The sequence below is a fragment of the Sander lucioperca genome, chromosome 3, assembly GCF_008315115.2.
Source record: "Sander lucioperca isolate FBNREF2018 chromosome 3, SLUC_FBN_1.2, whole genome shotgun sequence".
NCBI lineage: Eukaryota > Metazoa > Chordata > Actinopteri > Perciformes > Percidae > Sander > Sander lucioperca.
Window position 1 is genome coordinate 14,228,586 of NC_050175.1, and position 21,591 is coordinate 14,250,176.

General features: G+C 41.8%; 2 protein-coding genes and 3 non-coding genes across 8 annotated transcripts in view; 1 reads left to right on the forward strand and 4 right to left on the reverse strand.

Moving 5' to 3' along the window:
* The window catches only part of frmd5 (FERM domain containing 5), an 81,555-nt gene extending 72,506 nt beyond the window's left edge, over positions 1-9,049 (reverse strand). The window contains exon 1 of one of the 2 annotated variants that reach the window (XM_031314021.2): positions 8,174-9,049. In XM_031314021.2, the coding sequence (XP_031169881.1) occupies positions 8,174-8,275 (102 nt within the window). In that variant the 5' untranslated portion in view covers positions 8,276-9,049. The remainder of the gene's footprint in view (positions 1-8,173) is intronic. The other variant, XM_031314022.2, reaches the window with a different exon arrangement.
* A 1,446-nt stretch (positions 9,050-10,495) lies between these two features.
* On the reverse strand, positions 10,496-10,567 carry trnah-gug. Its single transcript has one exon. It is a non-coding gene; the product is annotated as a tRNA-His (tRNA).
* Positions 10,568-10,682: 115 nt separating this feature from the next.
* On the reverse strand, positions 10,683-10,754 carry trnah-gug. Its single transcript has one exon. It is a non-coding gene; the product is annotated as a tRNA-His (tRNA).
* A 102-nt stretch (positions 10,755-10,856) lies between these two features.
* On the forward strand, positions 10,857-19,951 carry cry5 (cryptochrome circadian regulator 5). Of its 3 annotated transcripts, none has more exons than XR_004107553.2 (12): positions 10,857-11,017; positions 11,799-12,024; positions 12,124-12,318; positions 12,491-12,609; positions 13,951-14,111; positions 14,772-14,912; positions 15,875-16,042; positions 16,193-16,333; positions 17,079-17,230; positions 17,327-17,544; positions 17,654-17,952; positions 19,941-19,951. XR_004107553.2 is itself a non-coding variant. In XM_031314398.2 (11 exons), exons 2-11 carry the CDS (start codon positions 11,810-11,812, stop codon positions 17,713-17,715), a joined length of 1,572 nt encoding a protein of 523 aa, XP_031170258.1. In that variant the 5' UTR covers positions 11,277-11,375; positions 11,799-11,809; the 3' UTR covers positions 17,716-18,287. The 3 variants fall into 3 exon arrangements, 1 of the variants encoding a protein (XP_031170258.1); XR_004107552.2 differs by lacking the exon at positions 10,857-11,017 and adding an exon at positions 11,277-11,375; XM_031314398.2 differs by lacking the exons at positions 10,857-11,017; positions 19,941-19,951 and adding an exon at positions 11,277-11,375 and having other exon boundaries at positions 17,654-18,287.
* trnah-gug lies at positions 10,870-10,941 on the reverse strand. The gene has a single exon. It is a non-coding gene; the product is annotated as a tRNA-His (tRNA).
* Positions 19,952-21,591: the final 1,640 nt, after the last annotated feature.

The following is a 21,591-nucleotide window of genomic DNA, read 5'->3' on the forward strand; positions in this document are numbered from 1 at the left end:
TTCACCCAGGAGAGCTGGTGACGCCACGTGGTGTGTATGTTTACATCCGCTGTATACAGCATAGACATACACGTGGATAGCTCAAAATGCGTACAGATAACACGCCATTTGGCTTTAGGAAAGTGGCGTGTATGTTTACGCAAAGTCATGATGCCATGTTGAAGATTCAAACACGTGTGCATTTTACACAGCCCAAATCACAGGTTGGTTCCCAAAGCTGTCATGCTGTCATGGTTTTGAGTTTGAGTTTCTGTTGGTTTTGAGGTTCTGTTCTTGTTTCCTGTTATTGTTGTGTATTTGTTCTGTTTTTTGTTGTAGTGTTCCGTCTTCTGTTTCTGCGTGTACTGTTTGCAAGTTCTGTTTTGATTCTGCCCTGTTCTCTGCGTTCCTGGTTATGGATTTCTGGTGTCATTTACATTATGTTGAGAAATAAATCTTCTGCTCAACTTACCTTTGCCTGCACTCTCTGCATTTGGGTCCACCTTTCCCTGAAGATCGTGACAGAATGACCTGACCACACTTGGACCCAGCAGAGTGGCTTTTTCCGGTGGGCTGACCCATCACCTGGCCCTAGCCCAGCTGACCCGTCGCCTGGCTCCTGCCCAGCTGACCTGCCGCCTGGCTCCGGCCCCGCTGAACCGTTGCCTGTCTTCAGCCCAGCTGCACCTTTGCCTGCCCGGCCCCCAGAGGGGTTTCGCCTTCGCCTCCGGCCTTCTGAGGGGTCTCGCCTTCACCGCCGGCCTTCTGAGCGGAATTGCCTTCGCCGCCGGCCTTCTGAGGGTATTCGCCTTTGCCGCCGGCCTCCAGAGGGATATTGCCTTCGCCGCCGGCCTCCAGAGGGATTTCGCCTTGGCCATCTGCCTCCAGAGGGGTTCTGCCTCCGCCGCCGGTCTCCAGAAGTATTTTGCCTTTCACCGCCAGCCACCAGAGGGATTCTGCCTTCGCCGCCGGCCTCCAGAAGGATTCTTCCTTCGCCGCCGGCCTCCAGAAGGATTCTGCCTTCGCCGCCGGTCTCCAGAAGGATTCTGCCTTCGTGGCCGGCCTCCAGAAGGATCCTTTGCCTGCCCGGCCCCCCAGAGGGGTTTCAACCAAGGGCTCCTCAAAGTCCTCAACGTCCTGCTCAGCCGCCTGAGGGGCTCTACCTTCGCCGACCAGTTCAGCAGCCTGAGGGGCTTCGCCTTCGCCGTCCTGCTTGACCTCCTGAGAGTCCTCGATGGCCTGTTCGGCCGCCCAAGGGGTTCCGCCTTCGCTGCTGTCCGCAGCTCTGGACCCCAGGCCTAGCTGGCCGCAGCACCTTGGTGCCCAGGCCCCTCTGTCCCCAGTTCCCTGGGTCCAGCTGTCCTCGGTTTCCTGGCCCCGTATGACTCTTGTGCCTGCCCTCGCCCTCCGCGGTTGCTTTATTTTGTTCCTCCGTTCGTTTCCTGATATTTTGTTTCCCTGAAGATCGTGACACATATTGAATAACCTATTGATTATATCTTTGTTTGACTGATGACACATTTATAGTTGTCAACAAAATGCCATGAATATTGACAAATCCCACCAACTCTGTCTACTCCTTTAACCTTAAAGATATCATCTGTTTATACAATAATTCAGGTAATGGTGCTCTTGAGTATCTAATTAATTTTATTGTTCTGCATGCAAAATTCTATATTCACAAGCAGACATTTTCTAACTCCTCTCCTAATTTTGTACCTTTTCTCATAGAATTTAAATCTCTACTGAAGTCACTCAGAACGTTGGATAACAAAAAAAGTATTAAAATTGTGAAAACTGTAGAGCATTTTTCCCCTGAAATCTCTTTTCTTCATAAGTTTGTACACTTGATGTTCACGTGCTATTATTGCTTACCTGATTCTCTGTGTACTGTATTTTGTCAATTAAAAAAAAAAAAGAATATTGACAAATGCCCATCAGAAGTTACCAGAGCCCAAAGTGATGACTCTAAATTTCTTATCTGACCAACAATTACAAACCCAAAAGTATCTTGTATACAAATATATGAAACCTGGCACTATGGATGGCAATGTCGGGTCACTGTGGTCCAGACTTAAATATCTCAGCAACCACTGGATGGATTGCCACAACATTTTGTACAGACATTCATGGTTCCCAGAGGATGAACCCTAATGACTTTGGCGATCCCCTGAGTTTTCCTCTAGGGCCACTATGAGGTTGACATTTGGGGTTTTACATCCCTGGACATGTTTAAAAAACTCCTCAAACACCACATGTTCACCACAGCCTACAACCTCCCTTAGCTGTCTTTCCCCCATAATTCTGTAAAGTGTCCTTGGGTTTTGTGAAAGGCGCTATATAAATAGTAGTAAATCATAGTTATTATTATGACGCGCACGTAGGCTCGCTGCTGCACCTCAGTCAGAAGTGACAGAGAGAGGTGACTGTGGGAGAGTAAGACCTCGAGCTTGCCAGGTAATACTGGCATGTCTCTTCTACAGAAAGTCGCAAAATTTGTTCGCTAAGTTGGCAGCACCACCCCGCCCCCGCTGCTGTACAGATGCTTGTACAAAAGCATGCTGCGTGTGACGTCTTTTGCGCATGTGGGATCGTTTGAAAGACACACACACATAAGCCCACACAGAGAGTCCTCAATTTATAGATGGGTAAAACCTAATGTATGATTTAGGGGTAAGATGCAAGCCATTACTATTTTAGTTAGGAGGTGAAGGCAACATAAACACATAAGCAGACCCTCGCATGTATGAAAACAAAATGTTACAACCTCTATTCCAATTTTAGCAGTGCACACTGAGAAGAAAACAAAATGAGTGCAGATAGACCACTTTGGAGACAAGAGCAACTTATTTCAATAATGCATTCACAACGCAAAACGAGAGGAGCTCCTTCCAAGTTCTGCATTTGGCTTCAAAAGAACGGCCCTAATTTCAATGGTGGACTCTAAAGGATCTAAGTTGGTGCCAGGTGACTGAACCACTCACTCACAGTGATGAGGTACGTCTCTCTGGATCTTGCTTTTCATCTCTGATATACATCTTTTGGTTCTTGGTAGGAATATTAATTTAGAGCAAATGGCCCACAGTATCTGCCTCAATTTTTTACCCTGATAGTAAACCTTGTTCAACATTATGTTTACTCAATTAAAAATGTTAGATTAAGTGTGTGATCTATATTTTAGAGTCCATGCTCTGGATGTATTTGAATCACATAGCATGCATGTTCCTATAATTAACTCATTAAACTTAACTATACGGAATGTGGGGCAAAGGGATGATTATCCTGCTCTTCTGTGTTATCTAATGAGATGCTGCTGATTAACAGTGGTAGACCGTAGCTGCTTAACCACACTCCATAATAATTCAAACATAGATCTAAATAATCCCTGTATCTGTGCATTTCTTTAATTACAGTGACTCTGTGTTAAAAGAGATATGGCTGAATCGTAACTAAAGAAACACCGTAAATAATTTCCAGGACAACGATAGCAAGATGGCCAGTAATTTAAAGCATTAGGACACAAATGCAGTAAACTCCCCGAACTACATATGCTAATAATCACACAATTCTGTAAAACTCTCATTCTCCTCCATGACTAATCCGTCATGAAGACACTTGCACTCTCTTTCCCTTCCTATATATATTGTATAGTTTTGACACCAGGAAGGGTTATATGGGATTGGCTCTACAGTGCCCTTGTTCGTCATAATTAAGGACTATGTCACCCTGTGCAAGGCTGTGGCTGTTTAAAGTGTTGTTAAAAGTTTTTTGGACAAAAATGGAGTTCTGAGAAAAGATATATCAGTCATCAACACTTATGGCTTAGGTGGTAGAGCGGTCGTTTACCGATTGGAAGGTCGGTGGTTCATGCAGTCTAGTCAAAGTCGAAGTGTCTTGGGCAAGACACTGAACCCCAAATTACCCCCCGATGCTGCGCCGTCGGTGTGTGACTGTGTATGAACGGGTGGCCGTGGCTCAGCACGTAGAGCCGATATCTGGTTCCTTATGTCCACATGTCAAAGTGTCCTTGAGCAAGAACCCCATACTGCTCCCTCTGGTTAGGCCAGTGCCTTGCATGGTAGCCTACTGTCACCAGTGTGTGAGTATGTCTGTGAATGGTTGAATGAGAGGCCAAATGTAAAACACTTTGGATGAAAGCACTACATAAATCCATTCACGATTAATTTGCAACATTTCCCATTACAACATTGGCCAAATACACCAGATTAGGGCTGCACGATATGAGGAAAATATCTAATTGCAATTATTTTAAATGATATTGCGATTGCGATATGATTGAGGATATTGGAGGGAATGATCATTTTTGTATCATCCACATTTTGTGTCATTATTTATTTTCATTGAAAAATATTAAAATTTTAAAAATAAAATGATTATACTGTGATTTGTACCATACAAAGATGTTTTTCTTCAGTCTGTAGGACAGGACAGTTTGTAGGCTAGGACATCTCTGCAGGAACAGAATACTTTATTCAGAATGATTTGATACATATTTTGCCTTCAATAAATACTGCACCCCCCCTGCGTTTTGGATATTGCAATGCAATTTCCATAAAATTGAGATTAATTGTGCAGCCCTACACCAGATAGAGAGATAGAAACCTTGGTATGAATGGTATAGCAAAATCTCTAAGGCTGTACGAATCTCTAAACCTATACGTACCCTGCAGATACTTCTCAGTCAAGTGCTATGGCGGAAAACAGGTCTTTCTCCAACCACTTTTAGCTGGAAGATTCACACTTTTACTTGGAGGAAGTGGCCAGTGTGTCCCATGTCACAGCTCTATTATTGCCAGACCCTGTATAGTGAGACAGCACCCTCCATTGCACTGTGGCTGGTATCTCTAAAATTGTGACTTCAAAAATAGCTTCAGGTATTGGTGGACCTTTTTGCTGTTGATGTTCACCACCAACATCGTGTGGCTAAACTACCACTCCTGATCCTGTGCCTCTCTAGGGCTTCCAGATGCTTCTTCTTCCACCTTTTCCACCCACCAATTAATCCTGGATTGAGGCTTTAAGAGAGTGTATTGTGACTGTTAGAAGCCTGTGAATATCCTAGAGGAATGAATGGTGTTGAAAGAGCAGGATAAATCAATAAACACGAGTATTCCCATGCTTCCAGGGTCATGATATAATCAGCAACAATGTCATCAGTAGGAGAGGGGGAGCAGGCACACAGTATAGGCGAGGTAAATCTGATGAGGCTGGCAGGCAAGCCATACAAACTGACGGGCAAAGGGGGTGGTCTGGGCCCCAGTGTCCATGTTAAAAAACAGGATTTGTTCTCCTTATCTTTGCCTGGCTGGTTTCATATTCCACTCCGCACTGCCCCGACAGTACATTTACATTGTAGGCTAATTGAGCTAAATGGAGAGTGTGACCAATGTTGAGCCCCACAAGGGGACTTTATTCTGGGCCACATCTCCAAGGTGTGCAGGACAAGGACAGCAGGCTTCAGCTCCCATTTTCAGTGAGCCCACAATGTTGTCATGCTCCAGTAAGGTCACTGTAATGTCCTTTATGCAGATGAAAAATGACATGTTCACCAGTGCTTACTTAGCTTTGCAGACGCTTTGTGTAAAACATAATTATATAACTCCCTAAATGTCATGTTCACATATTCTAATGCCAGCAAATAAATGCTGTAAACAATAGCCAATTGATTAAGCCGATGATCTTATTTATGTTTTCATTTAGACCAGTTGTGCTTCATCAAAAGCCCCATAGTGTGAAATAATGGCATACTGTATTTCATTATTTCCCATGGTGGAAATAATGAAATATGCCAATAAAGAGCTAATCCCTCTCAATAGAAGCTCCACTGGAAATTAAGAATTTGGTCCCTGCTGTGTGTTTTTAGTTGTAAAAAGGGTGGGATCAGCATATCTTGACAGCCAAACACTTTGAATCATGAGTGAAGGAGCTGCTCAAAAGTCAATGGGGAATAAGTGCGGGCTGTACTTCGGTAAACACAACGCATCAGAAAAAACACTACACAAACTGCCTTCCCCTGCAGTCAGAAGGCAGAAATATACTTAGTGTTTTGCTTATAAAACATTACAACTAAAAGTCATGTTGTAAAGTTGCATCAATGACAAAGCATTTTCATTTCTCAAAATGGAATTGATAGAAAGTTAACTTCAGGGACTAAAGTCACTACCACGACCATTTGCCTGCATAGTTAGTCCCACACACATTAAATTAAAAACATGACTACATGTATGAAATCTCATTTAACACAATCATGAAACACATAACGAGACTGGCGTAAAATCCCTATTTCATTTGTCCCCCGAGCAGTGCCACTTGAAGTTGTTGGATGTTGAAAGGCTTGCTTTGCCGTCAGATCCGAGAAGTGAACAGGTAGTGATGGTCTTTGTGCGCTGTCATCTCTGATTCAGCAGCAATGGAATCCCTTTGAGTAACACGCTTCAAACGTAGCTCCAGTAACTCAAACGGCCACAGACATCTCAATGATGTAGCCGCACTAAAGCCATTGCAGGGATGCACACACGCACTTGATTTACAAAGGAAGTAATAGACATTAGTCACTTGCTCTTACTCCTCCGCTCTCTCGCTTATTAACACACAGCCTGTTTACTGACTCCAGTCATGTCTCACCTTCATTCATGTCAATACCATTGATTTTGGAGACAACTCAAGAAGTACAAGAAATAAAGAGAAATGCTTTGAAACAAGTCTGCAAGGGACTTACTGCGTAAGGGACTGACTGACTGACTGACTGACTGACTGACTGACTGCCTGTCTAATAGTGTGCAGAATTAATCAATATAACCAGATTACATGGGCAACCTATCAATAAACCTGCCAAAAGGAACAAAATACACTAATCTACACCAAGTAACCATAATTTCTACCTTAGTTCTTCCTGTACAACAGTGCTACAGACTATAGCCTCAGAAGTCATTATAAAATAGAATCAATGCTTCTCTGCCACTGTATCAACAACACATAAAAAACCAATGATGGACTCGATGGATAACCGTCATAGCTGAAACTATAACCACAAAAAAAATAAAAATAATAACCACAAAGTGAGATTCAGGGTAGTAAAAACTCAGTGGAGCTCTCAGCATTAGAGCAAAGGCACGCACTTAAACTACTTAAAAAGCTACTTTGATTTAGAGCTAAACATTTCCAACATGCAGCTTTGCTGCATCATGTAGTAGGAGCTAAACTGGTTATTTTGTTTCCTCTTACAGCACTATTTCAGCTGGTTTAAGTAACAGTAGAGATTCTACCGAAATTGTTGATAAGAAACTAAAATAGATTGGGCAGAGGAAACGCCTGGCCCTTATATTTATCACCCTGCTTTAACCCTTTATAGTCCTAAGAAAGTTTAAATTGGTTGGGTTTTGCTGCAGGTGGGTTGAATCTCCATAAAATGTGAACACCAAAGGGATAAGAGGTTTTCAGATAATGAATCCCATTAGCTACATCAAAACAGCAGATATTCTTCCTTGGGTCCAAAAAGCATAGCAAAGTGATACCCTATGGCCAAAACCCAGGGTCAGTCTGAAGGGCAAATTGACAAATAGGGGTATGACACCTACTTTGAGACAAAGTAAGATGCCCACCCTCTATTTAGACTAATTAGAATCTAAACAACACCAAACATCCCCTGGTTATAGAACAAAAACCCATAACGTCTCTGCCTGTCTCACGCAGCCAGAGGATCCAGAAATCCTCTCTGAGCGCTCCACTGAAATCATTCAAAATCAGATTACGCAGATTTGTTTCATAATGCATTCAAATCTATGCTTGCAAGAAGCTGCTGTAATGACAAACGCTTAAAAAGAGATTTTATTTAGTCTTCTGTTGGAAATTCAAAATAGTGCTAATTAATAATCCTTGATTCTGCTACGCAATGCACATCATGATGTCCACACGGGTATGGTCTCTGACGAAAGCATCTGCAGTCCATTGATGACAGAGGTCTGGCCATAAACACATAGCAACATTCAAATATATTTTTGTGACACTGCATGGAGTTAAGGTAGGATGACACATCCTTTGCAGCAGAATGAGAGAGGGAGAGAGATGTGTTGTGGGAAAGTCATTTTACCTGACTACTGCCCCGTTACGTGTCAATAGCACGTCCCCCAAAACAAGGTGATTTGAGAGACAGGAAATGTTGGCCCCCACTGACCTGAATCGTGCAGGTGTACTCCGAGTCGTCCAGCAGCCTCACAGTGCAATTGCATTCCCTGTCCAGACTCCTGATGCTGCTGCTCATCAGTCGACTCAGCATCTTCACGGTCGTCTGTGTACGGGACCAGGGAGAAGGGCGCACAGCACATACATACAAGTTGTAGCCTATCTTATGTCACGTTAATGACGTCCCTGTTGTTTAGTCCAACACCTGGTCAGCGGCAGCGACTGTGCGGAGCGGCGGCGGTGGTGCATCGTTTTATCAGTGTGTGTGAGTGCTGACTGGCCGAGGTCCCACACGGTGCGTTTCTTGAGTCAGCGAGGAGTGGAAATAGTGCAACTGCTGCTGCACTCTCTCTGGTCCGGTTAGACCTGTCACCCCCTCACCACACCTTCTCCCCCGGTCTCGTCGCCGTTGCCATGCCGCTCTGAATGCTTCTGGGCGGGCTGAGGCCGATGAGTGGCGAGTTTGTCAGCCAACGGAAGCAATGACTGAGATGCTGCCTTCACAGAGTTAACGACTGGTGCCGAAATTCCGATAGGCTGGGGTTCGTCGTGACTACAGCCACATGTTTATGAATAGGGCCTAACCTAGTTTTATACAGTCTGTGATAATAACACAGCTTTTATGCTGCTGTAGAAGTTGATGAGCGAACTGATAGCATATTGACATTCAACATTTTATCACGAGGCACCAAGGCTTTTTAAACACATGTAGCCTACAATGAGAACACATTGCATACGCCTGCCTAGCCTAGGCTACACATCCAAATTAAATAGTCTATAATGTCATATGAATAACTATAATCTATTAAATGCATCACCTTAACATTCGTATGCGCCCAATGACAAACGCACATCTCAGTAGCCAAGCACGAGCCATATTACCCCATTTACCACTTCGTTGGCTCGCGCTCTAGTGATATTTCCGACAGGACATGAAGGCAGCAACACACTTTGACATTGTTTTCTCCACATGTTGATTACCTGTCCTTGTCATGTAGTCAGCACGGCTCTGCGTTACAGCCATGTAAAACAATAGAGAAACATTGTTTCTATCTGGCCTACACTGTAGCCTTGATGCCTCATGTAACCAGTGTCAATTTGATAGAAGGGCCCATTTGGGCTACTTTTGTGAAATAAATTAAAACTAAATTAGGCCTATGTTGTAAAAGTTAGCATTCTACTTAGGCTACATTCACGAATTTCAACCGGAGAACTATACCAGCAGAAGGCATTGATTGAGCTCTTTTAAACCAATGGGGGTTAAATGCCTTGCTCAAAGGTTACAGTTCCATGCAAACAAATGCCCCCTAGCCTAGGCTATAGCCTATCTTGACGGTTATCAGCTTTGCCTGAGAGCAGTTTCTGTCAGGAGAAGGCTACTTTTAATATCCTAATACATACTGCACAGACGGGTCTGTTGAATGAGTTTGAGCCAACCTGTTAACAGTAGCCTATCGTTTTCCGGTTTCCTTGATTGGGTTTCCATCTGGTGGTGTTTTATGGTAAGTACAATAAAGTGGGAAAAAAAAAAAAAAAAAAAAAAAAAACGTTAAGGAAGGCTAAGTAATGTAGAAGTATTTAGATCCTTTACTTAGCCTAAATAATAGTAGCCTATAGGCTAGGCCTACAACACCAGGAAAATACTCTACAAGTAAAAGTCCTGCATTCAAAACCTTGTTTTTATATATTATTCAAGTAAAAGTAGGTGCTACTAAAGTATCGCAAGTAAAACTCATTGTGCAGTAGGCCTATGTACTTTCAGGGTTTTACTATTATGACGTTTTCGGATTAATATTTGCAGGTGCATTGTTGCATTTTACTGCTGTATATGTTTAAGGTTGTCCTAATTTTTAATAATTTTATGCTGTTAAGTAGTTTACAGCAATGCATCGCTAAACAACCCCGATTACAGCTTTGTGACGACTTTGTTTTGTTTTTCTTTTTGGAGAATTTGCTCAACCCACAAACCCATCCTAATCCTTCAGATGACAGACAATAACGAACGTTCAAAATCAACACATTTGGAGATAGTTTGGAGGGGTGTGAAAAAATGAAATCTGACAAGTAACTTAAGAGTAGGCTACATATTTGCCTGTGGTGTAATATGCTTAAACCTGCATAAAATGGAAATGCTCAGGTAAAGTGCAAGTAGGCCTACTGGGCTACAGCAACGTTACTTACATTCCACCACTAAAATCGTCCCATGTAGGAAAAAGACGAATGTTAGGGTTAATAAGTGGGTTTATCAGCAATAGCAACACACAGTAATAATGTTGTCAAAATACAGCTCATCTGCCGTGACATTGACCCGCAATGCCGTGACCCGGATTCGAACCGGGGTTGCTGCGGCCACAACGCAGAGTACTAACCACTATACGATCACGGCGAGCTACGATGAGCTGGCGACTGTCGGGAGTGAATAAGCGGATCTATCAGTGATAGCAACACACAGTAATAATGTTGTCAAAATACAGCTCATCTGCCGTGACATTGACCCGCAATGCCGTGACCCGGATTCGAACCGGGGTTGCTGCGGCCACAACGCAGAGTACTAACCACTATACGATCACGGCGAGCTACGATGAGCTGGCGAATGTGTGGAGTTAATAAGCAAACTTATCAATGATAGCAACACACAGCAATAATGTTATCAAAATACAGCCCATCTGCCGTGACATTGACCCGCAATGCCGTGACCCGGATTCGAACCGGGGTTGCTGCGGCCACAACGCAGAGTACTAACCACTATACGATCACGGCGAGCTACGATGAGCTGGTGGGTTTTACACTGCAACAACGCCATATGTTGAATAGCACAAGACCTCAGCGGGTTGTGGTGAGTAATATTCCCCTTGTAACTTACTGCTTGTTTTTTTTCTCTCATGAAAAGTCAACGTGGAGGACACAGAGCCTGCACATTTCCATTCAAGAATCTCCCCACCACCACCACCTTTTCTTTTTTTCTTTTGATAATTTTTAACTGAGGTAACGTGCAGCATAGCTAGTATTGCTTGCACAATAGTGACATCTGGTGTATAAACTGATAAACTGCTGGGGCGACATGTGCTTCACTAGCTCTTCTCTGGTTGGCTGATTTTGCTGGTGACGTTGCACAGCTTCCCGTTTTGTAACACAAGTCAACGTGCCACCGGTTACCAAACAGCATCGACTAAGTGTTTTAAGGCCCGATTAAGGTAACGCTTCGCTACACAGCTGTGTATCATTTGTGCTTAACTTGTGCATGCATGTAACTCATTGACGCTGCGGCATTTTCTTATATTGTTGACAAATCTATGCATTGTTTTTGCAACTGTGTCGTCTTGTGGGTCTGAGAAATAGGTGCACGAATTTGAGTCGATGACCAGAACTTCCAAATGTATCTATTTCAAGCAATTCTGTAAAACGTAAAAGACTTAAGCTCATATTGTTACATTTGCCACTGTTTGAACGTGCAGGTTATAATGCACTTTATGTTAGAATTCACTAAATCTACTATCTGCTACCCAGTTCAACTTTTGCACATAATTTCTGTGTAATTATGCCCAAATACCTCCTTTATGGCTCATAGTGGAATAAAGAAAAGTCTAGAGAAATGTCTGCAATTGATGTGTCCACAGGTTCACAAGGCATGGCTCATACATGTATTCACTGGTTCCGCAAGGGACTGAGATTGCACGACAACCCAGCACTGATGGCTGCTTTGAGGGACTGTAAGGAACTGTACCCTGTGTTCATTCTGGACCCTTACCTCCATAACAACACCTGTGTGGGTATCAACCGCTGGAGGTTCCTCGTCGGAGCCCTCGTAGATCTGGACTGCAGCCTCAGGAAACTCAACTCCAGGTAGAATCATAAGGATAACATTCAGAAATATTGAATATCAATAAAGTTAGAAAACCACAAATACGTATTGTCATATTGTGGTGTGTTCGACTCCTTCAGGCTGTTTGTTGTGAGAGGGAAGCCTGAGGAAGTGTTCCCCAAGCTGTTCGACAAGTGGAAAGTAACAAAGTTGACCTATGAGTATGACACAGAGCCCTACAGTCTGAGCCGGGACAAAACAGTGACCACACTGGCCAAAGAACATGGAGTCGAAGTCATCTACAAGATCTCACACACTCTTTATGATATAGACAGGTATTACTCATGCTGAACATGTACACATATTGGGGCATTCACACATTGTTTCTTCCTTCACTTAAATCCTATCCAATTGTTACTTCTGAACTGTTTATTTCAGGGTTGTTTAAGACTGCTGCATCATACTGTTTGGATGGTGATTTTGTTATTGTCTGTCATGTCTTCATAGGATAATTGAGGAAAACAATGGGAAGGCTCCCCTTACTTATAACCGAATGCGGGCAATAGTGAAGACTCTTGGTCCCCCTAAGAGACCCATCCCAGCTCCAATCATGCAAGATACAAAAGGTACTACGAACAACACTAGATCGTGCCAGTGATTTATCATAATGTCTTTACGGAAATTAAAAACTAAAATATATATATATATATATATATATATATATATATATATATATATATATATATATATATATTAGTGTGAGGAAAATAAGTATTTGAACACCCTGCTATTTTGCAAGTTCTCCCACTTAGAAATCATGGAGGGGTCTGAAATTGTCATCGTAGGTGCATGTCCACTGTGAGAGACATAATCTAAAAAAAAAAAATCCAGAAATCACAATGTATGATTTTTTTTTTAACTATTTATTTGTATGATACAGCTGCAAATAAGTATTTGAACACCTGAGAAAATCAATGTTAATATTTGGTACAGTAGCCTTTGTTTGCAATTACAGAGGTCAAACATTTCCTGTAGTTTTTCACCAGGTTTGCACACACTGCAGGAGGGATTTTGGCCCACTCCTCCACACAGATCTTCTCTAGATCAGTCAGGTTTCTGGGCTGTCGCTGAGAAACACGGAGTTTGAGCTCCCTCCAAAGATTCTCTATTGGGTTTAGGTCTGGAGACTGGCTAAGCCACGCCAGAACCTTGATATGCTTCTTACAGAGCCACTCCTTGGTTATCCTGGCTGTGTGCTTCGGGTCATTGTCATGTTGGAAGACCCAGCCTCGACACATCTTCAATGCTCTAACAGAGGGAAGGAGGTTGTTCCCCAAAATCTCGCAATACATGGCCCCGGTCATCCTCTCCTTAATAAAGTGCAGTCGCCCTGTCCCATGTGCAGAAAAACCCCCCCAAAGCATGATGCTACCACCCCCATGCTTCACAGTAGGGATGGTGTTCTTGGGATGGTACTCATCATTCTTCTTCCTCCAAACACGGTTAGTGGAATTATGACCAAAAAGTTCTATTTTGGTCTCATCTGACCACATGACTTTCTCCCATGACTCCTCTGGATCATCCAAATGGTCACTGGCGAACTTAAGACGGGCCTTGACATGTGCTGGTTTAAGCAGGGGAACCTTCCGTGCCATGCATGATTTCAAACCATGACGTCTTAGTGTATTACCAACAGTAACCTTGGAAACGGTGGTCCCAGCTCTTTTCAGGTCATTGACCAGCTCCTCCCGTGTAGTTCTGGGCTGATTTCTCACCTTTCTTAGGATCATTGAGACCCCACGAGGTGAGGTGATTTCTGGATTATTTTTTTTTTAGATTATGTCTCTCACAGTGGACATGCACCTACGATAACAATTTCAGACCCCTCCATGATTTCTAAGTGGGAGAACTTGCAAAATAGCAGGGTGTTCAAATACTTATTTTCCTCACTGTATGTCCTGTCATAGATGTGAAGACGCCTTGTTCAGAAAACAATGAAGAACTGAAGAAATATGGGATCCCTATGCTGGAGGAGCTCGGCCAGGACACGGCAGCTCTTGGACAGGAGCAGTTCCCGGGAGGAGAACAGGAGGCTCTGAGGAGACTAGATGAACATATGCAAAGAACAGTATTTCACTTTCACACACCTATTATTTCTCTCTACACCACTGAAACTCACTTCTGTGACACATGGAAATAACATTTTTAGACGTCTTCTAAGAAAATCAAATTGAATGGAGAACTTTTTTTAAACCAGCATCCAAACTGACAAAGAATACTTTATTATTAAAGTAGTGGTGATAAATATAGCTGACACTTTGCAAAGCAGAGACAGGCTGTTGGAGGCAAAGTACATGTGATTGATCCACAGTTTTTTATATTTTACATTCATAAATGTATGTGTGCTTTCATCATTTAGATGTTTTTTGTTTAAAAAAATGTACCTTTCTTTGCTACTGAATAACATTTGATGAGATTTTGGAACAAAGGTATATCGCACATTTCAACATTTTCTTGAAACAATCTAATTAAAATGCTTTTATATGTTGTTGAAAACACTTTCTACACTTTGTAACTCTAAAATAATGTATACTGGTTCACTGTTAATATACTACTTTATCAACATAAGAGTAAAATAGGTTAATTTGATATAATATTTTAATAAATATCTAATACAAATATATATTTAACAAAAGAATAAAAACCCTGGCACAGAAAATGTACATGTCCCGTCTTTGACCTATGCTCCCTCTTATTTACGTTGTTTCATCTGTTTTTTTTACTTCAGGGATGGGTGTGTGGCTTTGAGAAGCCGCAGACCTCTCCGAACTCTTTGAGCCCCAGCACCACTGTCCTCAGTCCATACGTCACTTTTGGCTGCCTGTCTGCACGCACCTTCTGGTGGAGGCTGACAGATGTCTATCGGGGGGTGAGTGTTACCATTGCAGTACAGTTTTTGTAGGTAGTGTGCTACGCTAAGAATAAGGCTGCACAACTGATGGTCTATAATGGTATTATAACTTAACTTCCCTCAGTGTTTAATACATTTCAACAGAAACAAAAATAACCAAGATGTTGATTTAAAGGACAAATCCGGCGCAAAATGAACCTAGGGGTTAATAACGCATATGTAGCGAGTCGACGGTTCTCTGGGATTTGTTTTCATGCTAATCGAATGCGACTAGTTTTAGCGCAAACCGCTAATTAGCTTATAACGCTAGTCATCGGGGCACGGGTAAAGTAAATAGAAATCGCTATTTCTCCACCACTAACAAGGCTCAAAATAGCACCACACTTCCAGGGTAGCATAATGAGGGTCCCTACATGTAAACCGAAGCATTGAGAACTTTGTAAGTGTACAGACAGTTTATTTAAAAGATAGTTTAGAAAGACCATACCGTTCACGTATACATGCTGGCGCCATCTTGGGAAAACAGTCGAACGATGAACGCTGTGAGCGGTACTGTCTTTATAAACTATCTTTTTAATTTAATTCTGTACACTTACAAAGTTCTCAATGCTTCGGTTTACATGTAGGGACCTTCATTATGCTACAATGGAAGTGTGGTGCTATTTTGAGCCTTGTTAGTGGTATAGAAATAGCGATTTCTTTTTACTTTACCCATGCCCTGACGACTAGCGTTATAAGCTAATTAGTGGTTTGCGCTAAAACTGGTCACATTCAATTAGCATGAAAACAAATCCCAGAGAACCCTAACTCGGTACACGTGTTATTAACCTCTAGGTTCATTTTGCGCCGGATTTGTCCTTTAAGCTATATATAAAAAGGGCATGAAATGTGTTACATCTTGTTGTATGGTCCCAACTTTAAAATTCTGTTAAAGCTTGACTTGGTCTGACTGCATACTGGTGTATGTGTGACATTTGCAGAAGAAGCACTCAGATCCTCCAGTTTCCCTGCATGGCCAGCTACTGTGGAGAGAGTTCTTCTACACCGCTAGTGTGGGTATCCCTAACTTTGACAAGATGGAAGGCAACCCAGTGTGTACCCAGGTGGACTGGGACACAAACCCTGATTATCTGGCTGCGTGGAGAGAGGTACTGAGTCCTTTTTAAAAATTATTTTAAATGGAAGTGATTTAAAAGATGGGAAAGTATGCTGTTGGAAGAATGATTGTCATGATAATTCAGTAGCATTGCTAAATTCCTGGATTTCCTGTCATCCTGGATGTTGTGTATTCCCTTAAGGCTCGGACTGGTTTCCCCTTCATCGATGCCATCATGACTCAGTTGAGACAGGAGGGCTGGATCCACCACCTGGCCAGACATGCTGTTGCTTGTTTTCTCACCAGGGGAGATCTGTGGATCAGCTGGGAAGAAGGGCAGAAGGTGTGCAAATGAGCTTGCCTCTATTGTAGATTAAGTTAAACCACCTAGCCCCACGGCACACGGCCCCACATTTCCATGTGGAGTTTACAGTATGTGGGAGACGGCTGCAAAATAACACCTCACAGTCTTGATGAAATGGTTTAGCAAAAGTCAACCAGACTAACCTTAAATGGGTACCTTTTAGATTTGATATCTGTATGACACTGCAACACACTACAAAGTATTGATATAAATGACTAACACTTGAACTCATCAAAGTAAGTTTGGTATAATCAGAATGCGGATCACATCTAAAGGATTTTATCACTATCAAAGGTTTTTTTCCACCATATTTTAAAGGAGAACTCCACCAATTTTACAAAATCAAAGTCTGTTTACAAAAAATGTTGTATAGGCCTTGAGTAGGGTCAGGTGGGGCTGAAGACTATAAGTTTTAAAAATAAAAAACATCTGCGGATGTGGAGTTAGAAAGAAGTGAGCTTACCAGACCTCTGCAGCCCACTCCTTATCTCTGCTTGAGCGCCTTGAGGCTACAAGAGCCACTACTAACATAACACACCCGACTCTCTGCAATCAAGTTGCATTGGTGGCAGTGTAGGCGCCAGGTTTTGACAAGGAAAAATTTCTCTGGTTCTGCTGCATCAATTCATTTTTTTAACTGTGCATTATGAGTCAGACAATGTTATTGGCATGCAATGCTAAATCCGTGGAGTACTCTTTAACATTTTGTTCACTGCCCCTGAAGGTGTTTGAGGAGCTTTTATTGGATGGCGACTGGGCTCTGAATGCTGGAAACTGGCAGTGGCTCTCAGCGAGTGCCTTCTTCCACCAGTTCTTCAGAGTCTACTCCCCTGTCGCATTTGGCAAGAAGACAGACAAAAATGGAGACTATATCAAGTACGTATCATAAACCTGATAAGCTCAAGTTATCACATATGATACATGATACAATGATGCTATTTGAAATAATCTTGCCTCCACTCTACTTTATAGAAAGTACCTTCCTCTTCTGAAGAAGTTCCCGGCCCAGTATATCTATGAGCCTTGGAAAGCTCCGCGCAGTATCCAGCAGGCAGCAGGATGCATTGTGGGGCAAGACTACCCGCATCCCATAGTTCAGCATGACGTGATCAGCAAAAAGAACATCCAGAGGATGAAGTTAGCTTATGCCAAGAGAGCAGACCCTGCTGAATCACCCAGCAATAAACAAGGTATTGCAAGAGACGTAAACCTGTATGAGAGGTTCATCCACTCTGGATGTTAGTCATGTTTACAGAGAAACATGCTTCTTTAATTCTTCTCTTTATCTTTTCCTCCTAGGTGTAAAGCGCAAGGCTCCATCTGTCATTGACATGATGAAGAAGAAAGATAGAAAAAAGTAATAGTACACAGATGAATGCAAAGTAATAGGATTATTGTGTAATCTATGACTGTTCATTACAAATCACTAAATATATACGGTTTGTCTCATTTATGTGTGCCGGCAGTTTACAATGTCTACTTTTTTATTACACACTTCATTACCATTTTATATTTTGAATTCTGTTTTTATTTTGCATATTGTATCTATTTCAATGCTTAAAAGTGATTGTTATAGGTTATACTTGAATGTTTCTTCAGTAGTTTTTCCTGCTTTATAGTGAAACATCAAAATGTATAATTTTGCATCTTAGACCAGCAAATGGCCAAATTCAATCCAAGCTGGTGGTATTTTTGGAGCTCTCACTATTACCACTAGAGGACACTGTAATTCCACCTGCAGAAAAAAACTATCACTTTGTCATGCAGGTACATCAGTTTTCGATTGGTTAAGTTTAATAGGCTTTAATCTGAGTTTTAGAATGTTTATGACGATTGTTTACACACTTAGCAGCTTTGGTCAACACTGAGCAGCAGTTCATAATGTGCAAAGAAAATGACAAAAAATGATGTTACAAGCCTTTAAGAGTGTAATGAAATAAGTGATATTTTGCATAATTAATAAAAAAATAAATAATATATATATATATATATATATATATCTATCTCACAAAGTTCCATTTTATCTTCAGGGTGCAGTGATTCAATTGAAAATTATTCATTCCTAAAATGTTGAATTAAAAACAGGCTAAATTTATCCTATTCATCATTATGGCCATCAGCCCCTGTCTAATCAGGAGTATGCTGCAATGTTAACTAAGGCTCATTAGTCAGTATAGGCAGCATACTGTATGTTGACAGTCTGTGCATGTGATTGGTAGTGTGTGAGCAGTCATGATGAGTGTGTGGTGCACACAGCTGTCCTTGTAGTGCAAGTCTTCTCCTGTTTCTGCTTCCTTGGAGCTGACACTGGTATGAATATCCAGAAGATGATGTCACAACCTCAACAGCGAGCCAGACGGCTGTACAAAGCCAAGCTCAGTTTCCACAGAGACCTGTCAAACATCAAAACAATCTGCTGTCCAACTGTGCATGCGCGTGTGGGTTTTTGGGGGTACTCTTGGCAATACATTCTCACACCAGAGCCATACAGAACTGCCTGAACTTTAATCACTTAGTTTTATTGGAAATATTATGTTTGTTCTGAGACATGATCTTAAAGTCAATATGTATTCTGCAATTGTGGTCCTATAAACATGTCAAGTTGGCCCCAGCCCCAGAAAGATTCATTCATCTGTGATCAAAATCCCATTTATAGCTGCCTCCATCCCTGTGTGTCCACTGGTTTGCCCCACTCCCTGTCTGTCTGTGTTGACACCTCGCAACTCACACCATCTTGGATCTGTGTGCCGTAATATCCCAGTTGGATTAGAACAGCCTGTTCCCATGCAGCTGGTGTTTCATGTAGCTTAAATAGTAGTGATTTACCTCAGGAGTTTATTTGCTCCACGGGCAGCAACATCAAACAATTAATTCCCGCTTTCTACAAAAAATAATAAAAACTAGTTAGAAGAATAGCTATCAAAAAGATCCAGCCTTTACATTTTTCATTTATAAACCACTAGCCATGATAATAGGGCAAGCACTATTTAAAATTCATTTGGAGCATAATTTGTAAGAAATGCTTTTTACTATCTGACATTACAAAATAATATGAATGCACTCAACCACTTTATTAGCCAACAGACCCAAAGAGTAAACTCTTAATACTGACACTCACTCATTGAGGAGCTGGGTTCATCACCTTATCAAACTTTTTCTGAAGAATACCACAACATAAGTGGACATGCTCATGTTACCTATTCTAATTTTCTGCTTCAGTGTTAGCCGGCAAATGATAGAGACTCTTGCTACGTCAATCATCACGTGCACCTGTTGTGAGGCTACTTTACCTGATGAGAAATTACAGACAGCACCTGTTCATAACAAAAATGTTTAATTGCACAGAAACATTAAACTTCATTGACATTCATTTTTACAGACATTGTGTGTGAGTCAAGGGCATAATGGTTGAGGCTGAATGCAGGTGTTCTCCGATGGCCAGTTTACACTAAAAGTTCGCAATTTTCTCTTTTAGTCGTATTTATGACATTATAACCAGAGAAAGTGCAAGGGACAAGAGGAAGTTGTGAGTGAAAGGTTCATGTGCACATGCTGAAAGGTCACTATTTATTGGATATCTATGGAGCTGGTGAATAAATGCCACAGTGAAACTGAAGAGCTGACAGTTGGCCAACCTGCTTCATGCTTCATACCTTTTGGTCTATCCCTATCACACGCACACACACACACACACACACACACACCGCTGCACACATCCTCAACAACAACAGTCATCTAGACCTGGGCTTGTCCATTACCACTCTGGTTCTAACAACTGATTATAAAAATTTACATTTGCCCCGCAGTGAGTTCCTTCTATTTCTGACAGTGCACAATCTTGTTTGCAAAAGACAGATAATGCTATCAACAAAGCCAGAGGTAGTGATCTCAGAGAGCATCATTTGTAGCCCCTCTATGAATCTGCCAGACTCATAGAAGAAGCACAACAGGATTTTGAGAAAGCACTATACATAGCAAACCATGACACAATGGACATGCAATGTTAAAATCTTGCCCCCCCCCCCACCGACCCCAACTGAATTTCGATTTGGAGAGGAATTGTTAAAACGTTGATGTAATGATCTTTTTTTATGGAAAGGAAGCATAATGTGACATGGATTGCCAAAATACATGGAAATAAAACTTAATGGAAAAGTTTCCTTTGGATATCAAAGAAGCAAAGGCTAAAGAATCGTTTTTCTTCTATTTTTTTTAACGAGATTTCAACTTCAGCCCAACAACATGATTGCACATTTTTCTGTATCTTCATCAGCATTAGAAGGTCCCCCTTCAGCCATCAGCAGTTGGGTAACATGTTTAGGGGGGATTCACTGTCGAATAGACTCACATGACACTCTCCCAGCCTCTGTAGTGTTTCCACACCCAACTGTGCTTTGATCTCTCTGTACACACCTCGTCCAGAATATCCAGACCATGCTGAGGCAACTGTGTTTTCCAGCCCCTACACAGAGGACTGGCAACCATACATGTCTATCACTGCAGGGTGTATGTTTGTGTGTGTGTGTGTGTGTGTGTGTGTGTAGGGTGTGTTTGTTTATGGGAATCACTCATGGAATCCATTCTGAAAGGCCATACTGTGTGTCCATGTTGGGGGGTTAGAGGTCCTTCATTGTGAAATTAGTTATTTGTTGTTTAATAGTTTCTCTTATTTTGAAATAACTTCTTCAGTAAATCTTGGTTTTTAAGTTGAGTCAGTGGGTCACCTCCCTGGCAAGAAAAGTGGAAAATGTGGGAGTTACGGTAGACCATGATGGATGGATGGAAGAACAAAAAAATGTAAATAGCTGAACAGAAGGCACATTGGCATGCGTAATATGACGAGTGTATGTGGTAACGAGAGAACATTTGGATTCATATCTTTGATCTTGATTTAGGGAGAACACTCTGAGGAAGCCGTAAATCATAGTACTGGTGCCAGTTCCAATCAATTCGAAGAAAAGTTGTTTGCAGCTTGTTTACCCTGCAAAAATCAAGTACATGGTGAAAATAAATCATTCTTAAAGGTTTGTTTTGATAGTTTTTAGTTCTCCCCTTACTCGTTAGTAACATTTTTACTTAACTATGATTTGTTTGATCAGAAACAAAAATGTTAACAGGGTACCTATTTTCAGACAGAAGTAACATTTTTATATGAATCACGTTAAACCAAACCAACGCATCCCGTAAAGTACAGAACATTTCAAATTCAACTGCTAATCACTCATTTGTGTGTATGA

Coding starts and splice junctions, on each gene's coding strand:
- cry5 (XM_031314398.2), top strand. CDS start 11,810: ATGGCTCATACATGTATTCACTGGTTCCGCAAGGGACTGAGATTGCAC. Junction 12,025..12,123: donor CTCAGGAAACTCAACTCCAG/GTAGAATCATAA, acceptor CGACTCCTTCAG/GCTGTTTGTTGTGAGAGGGA. Junction 16,043..16,192: donor ATCTGGCTGCGTGGAGAGAG/GTACTGAGTCCT, acceptor TATTCCCTTAAG/GCTCGGACTGGTTTCCCCTT.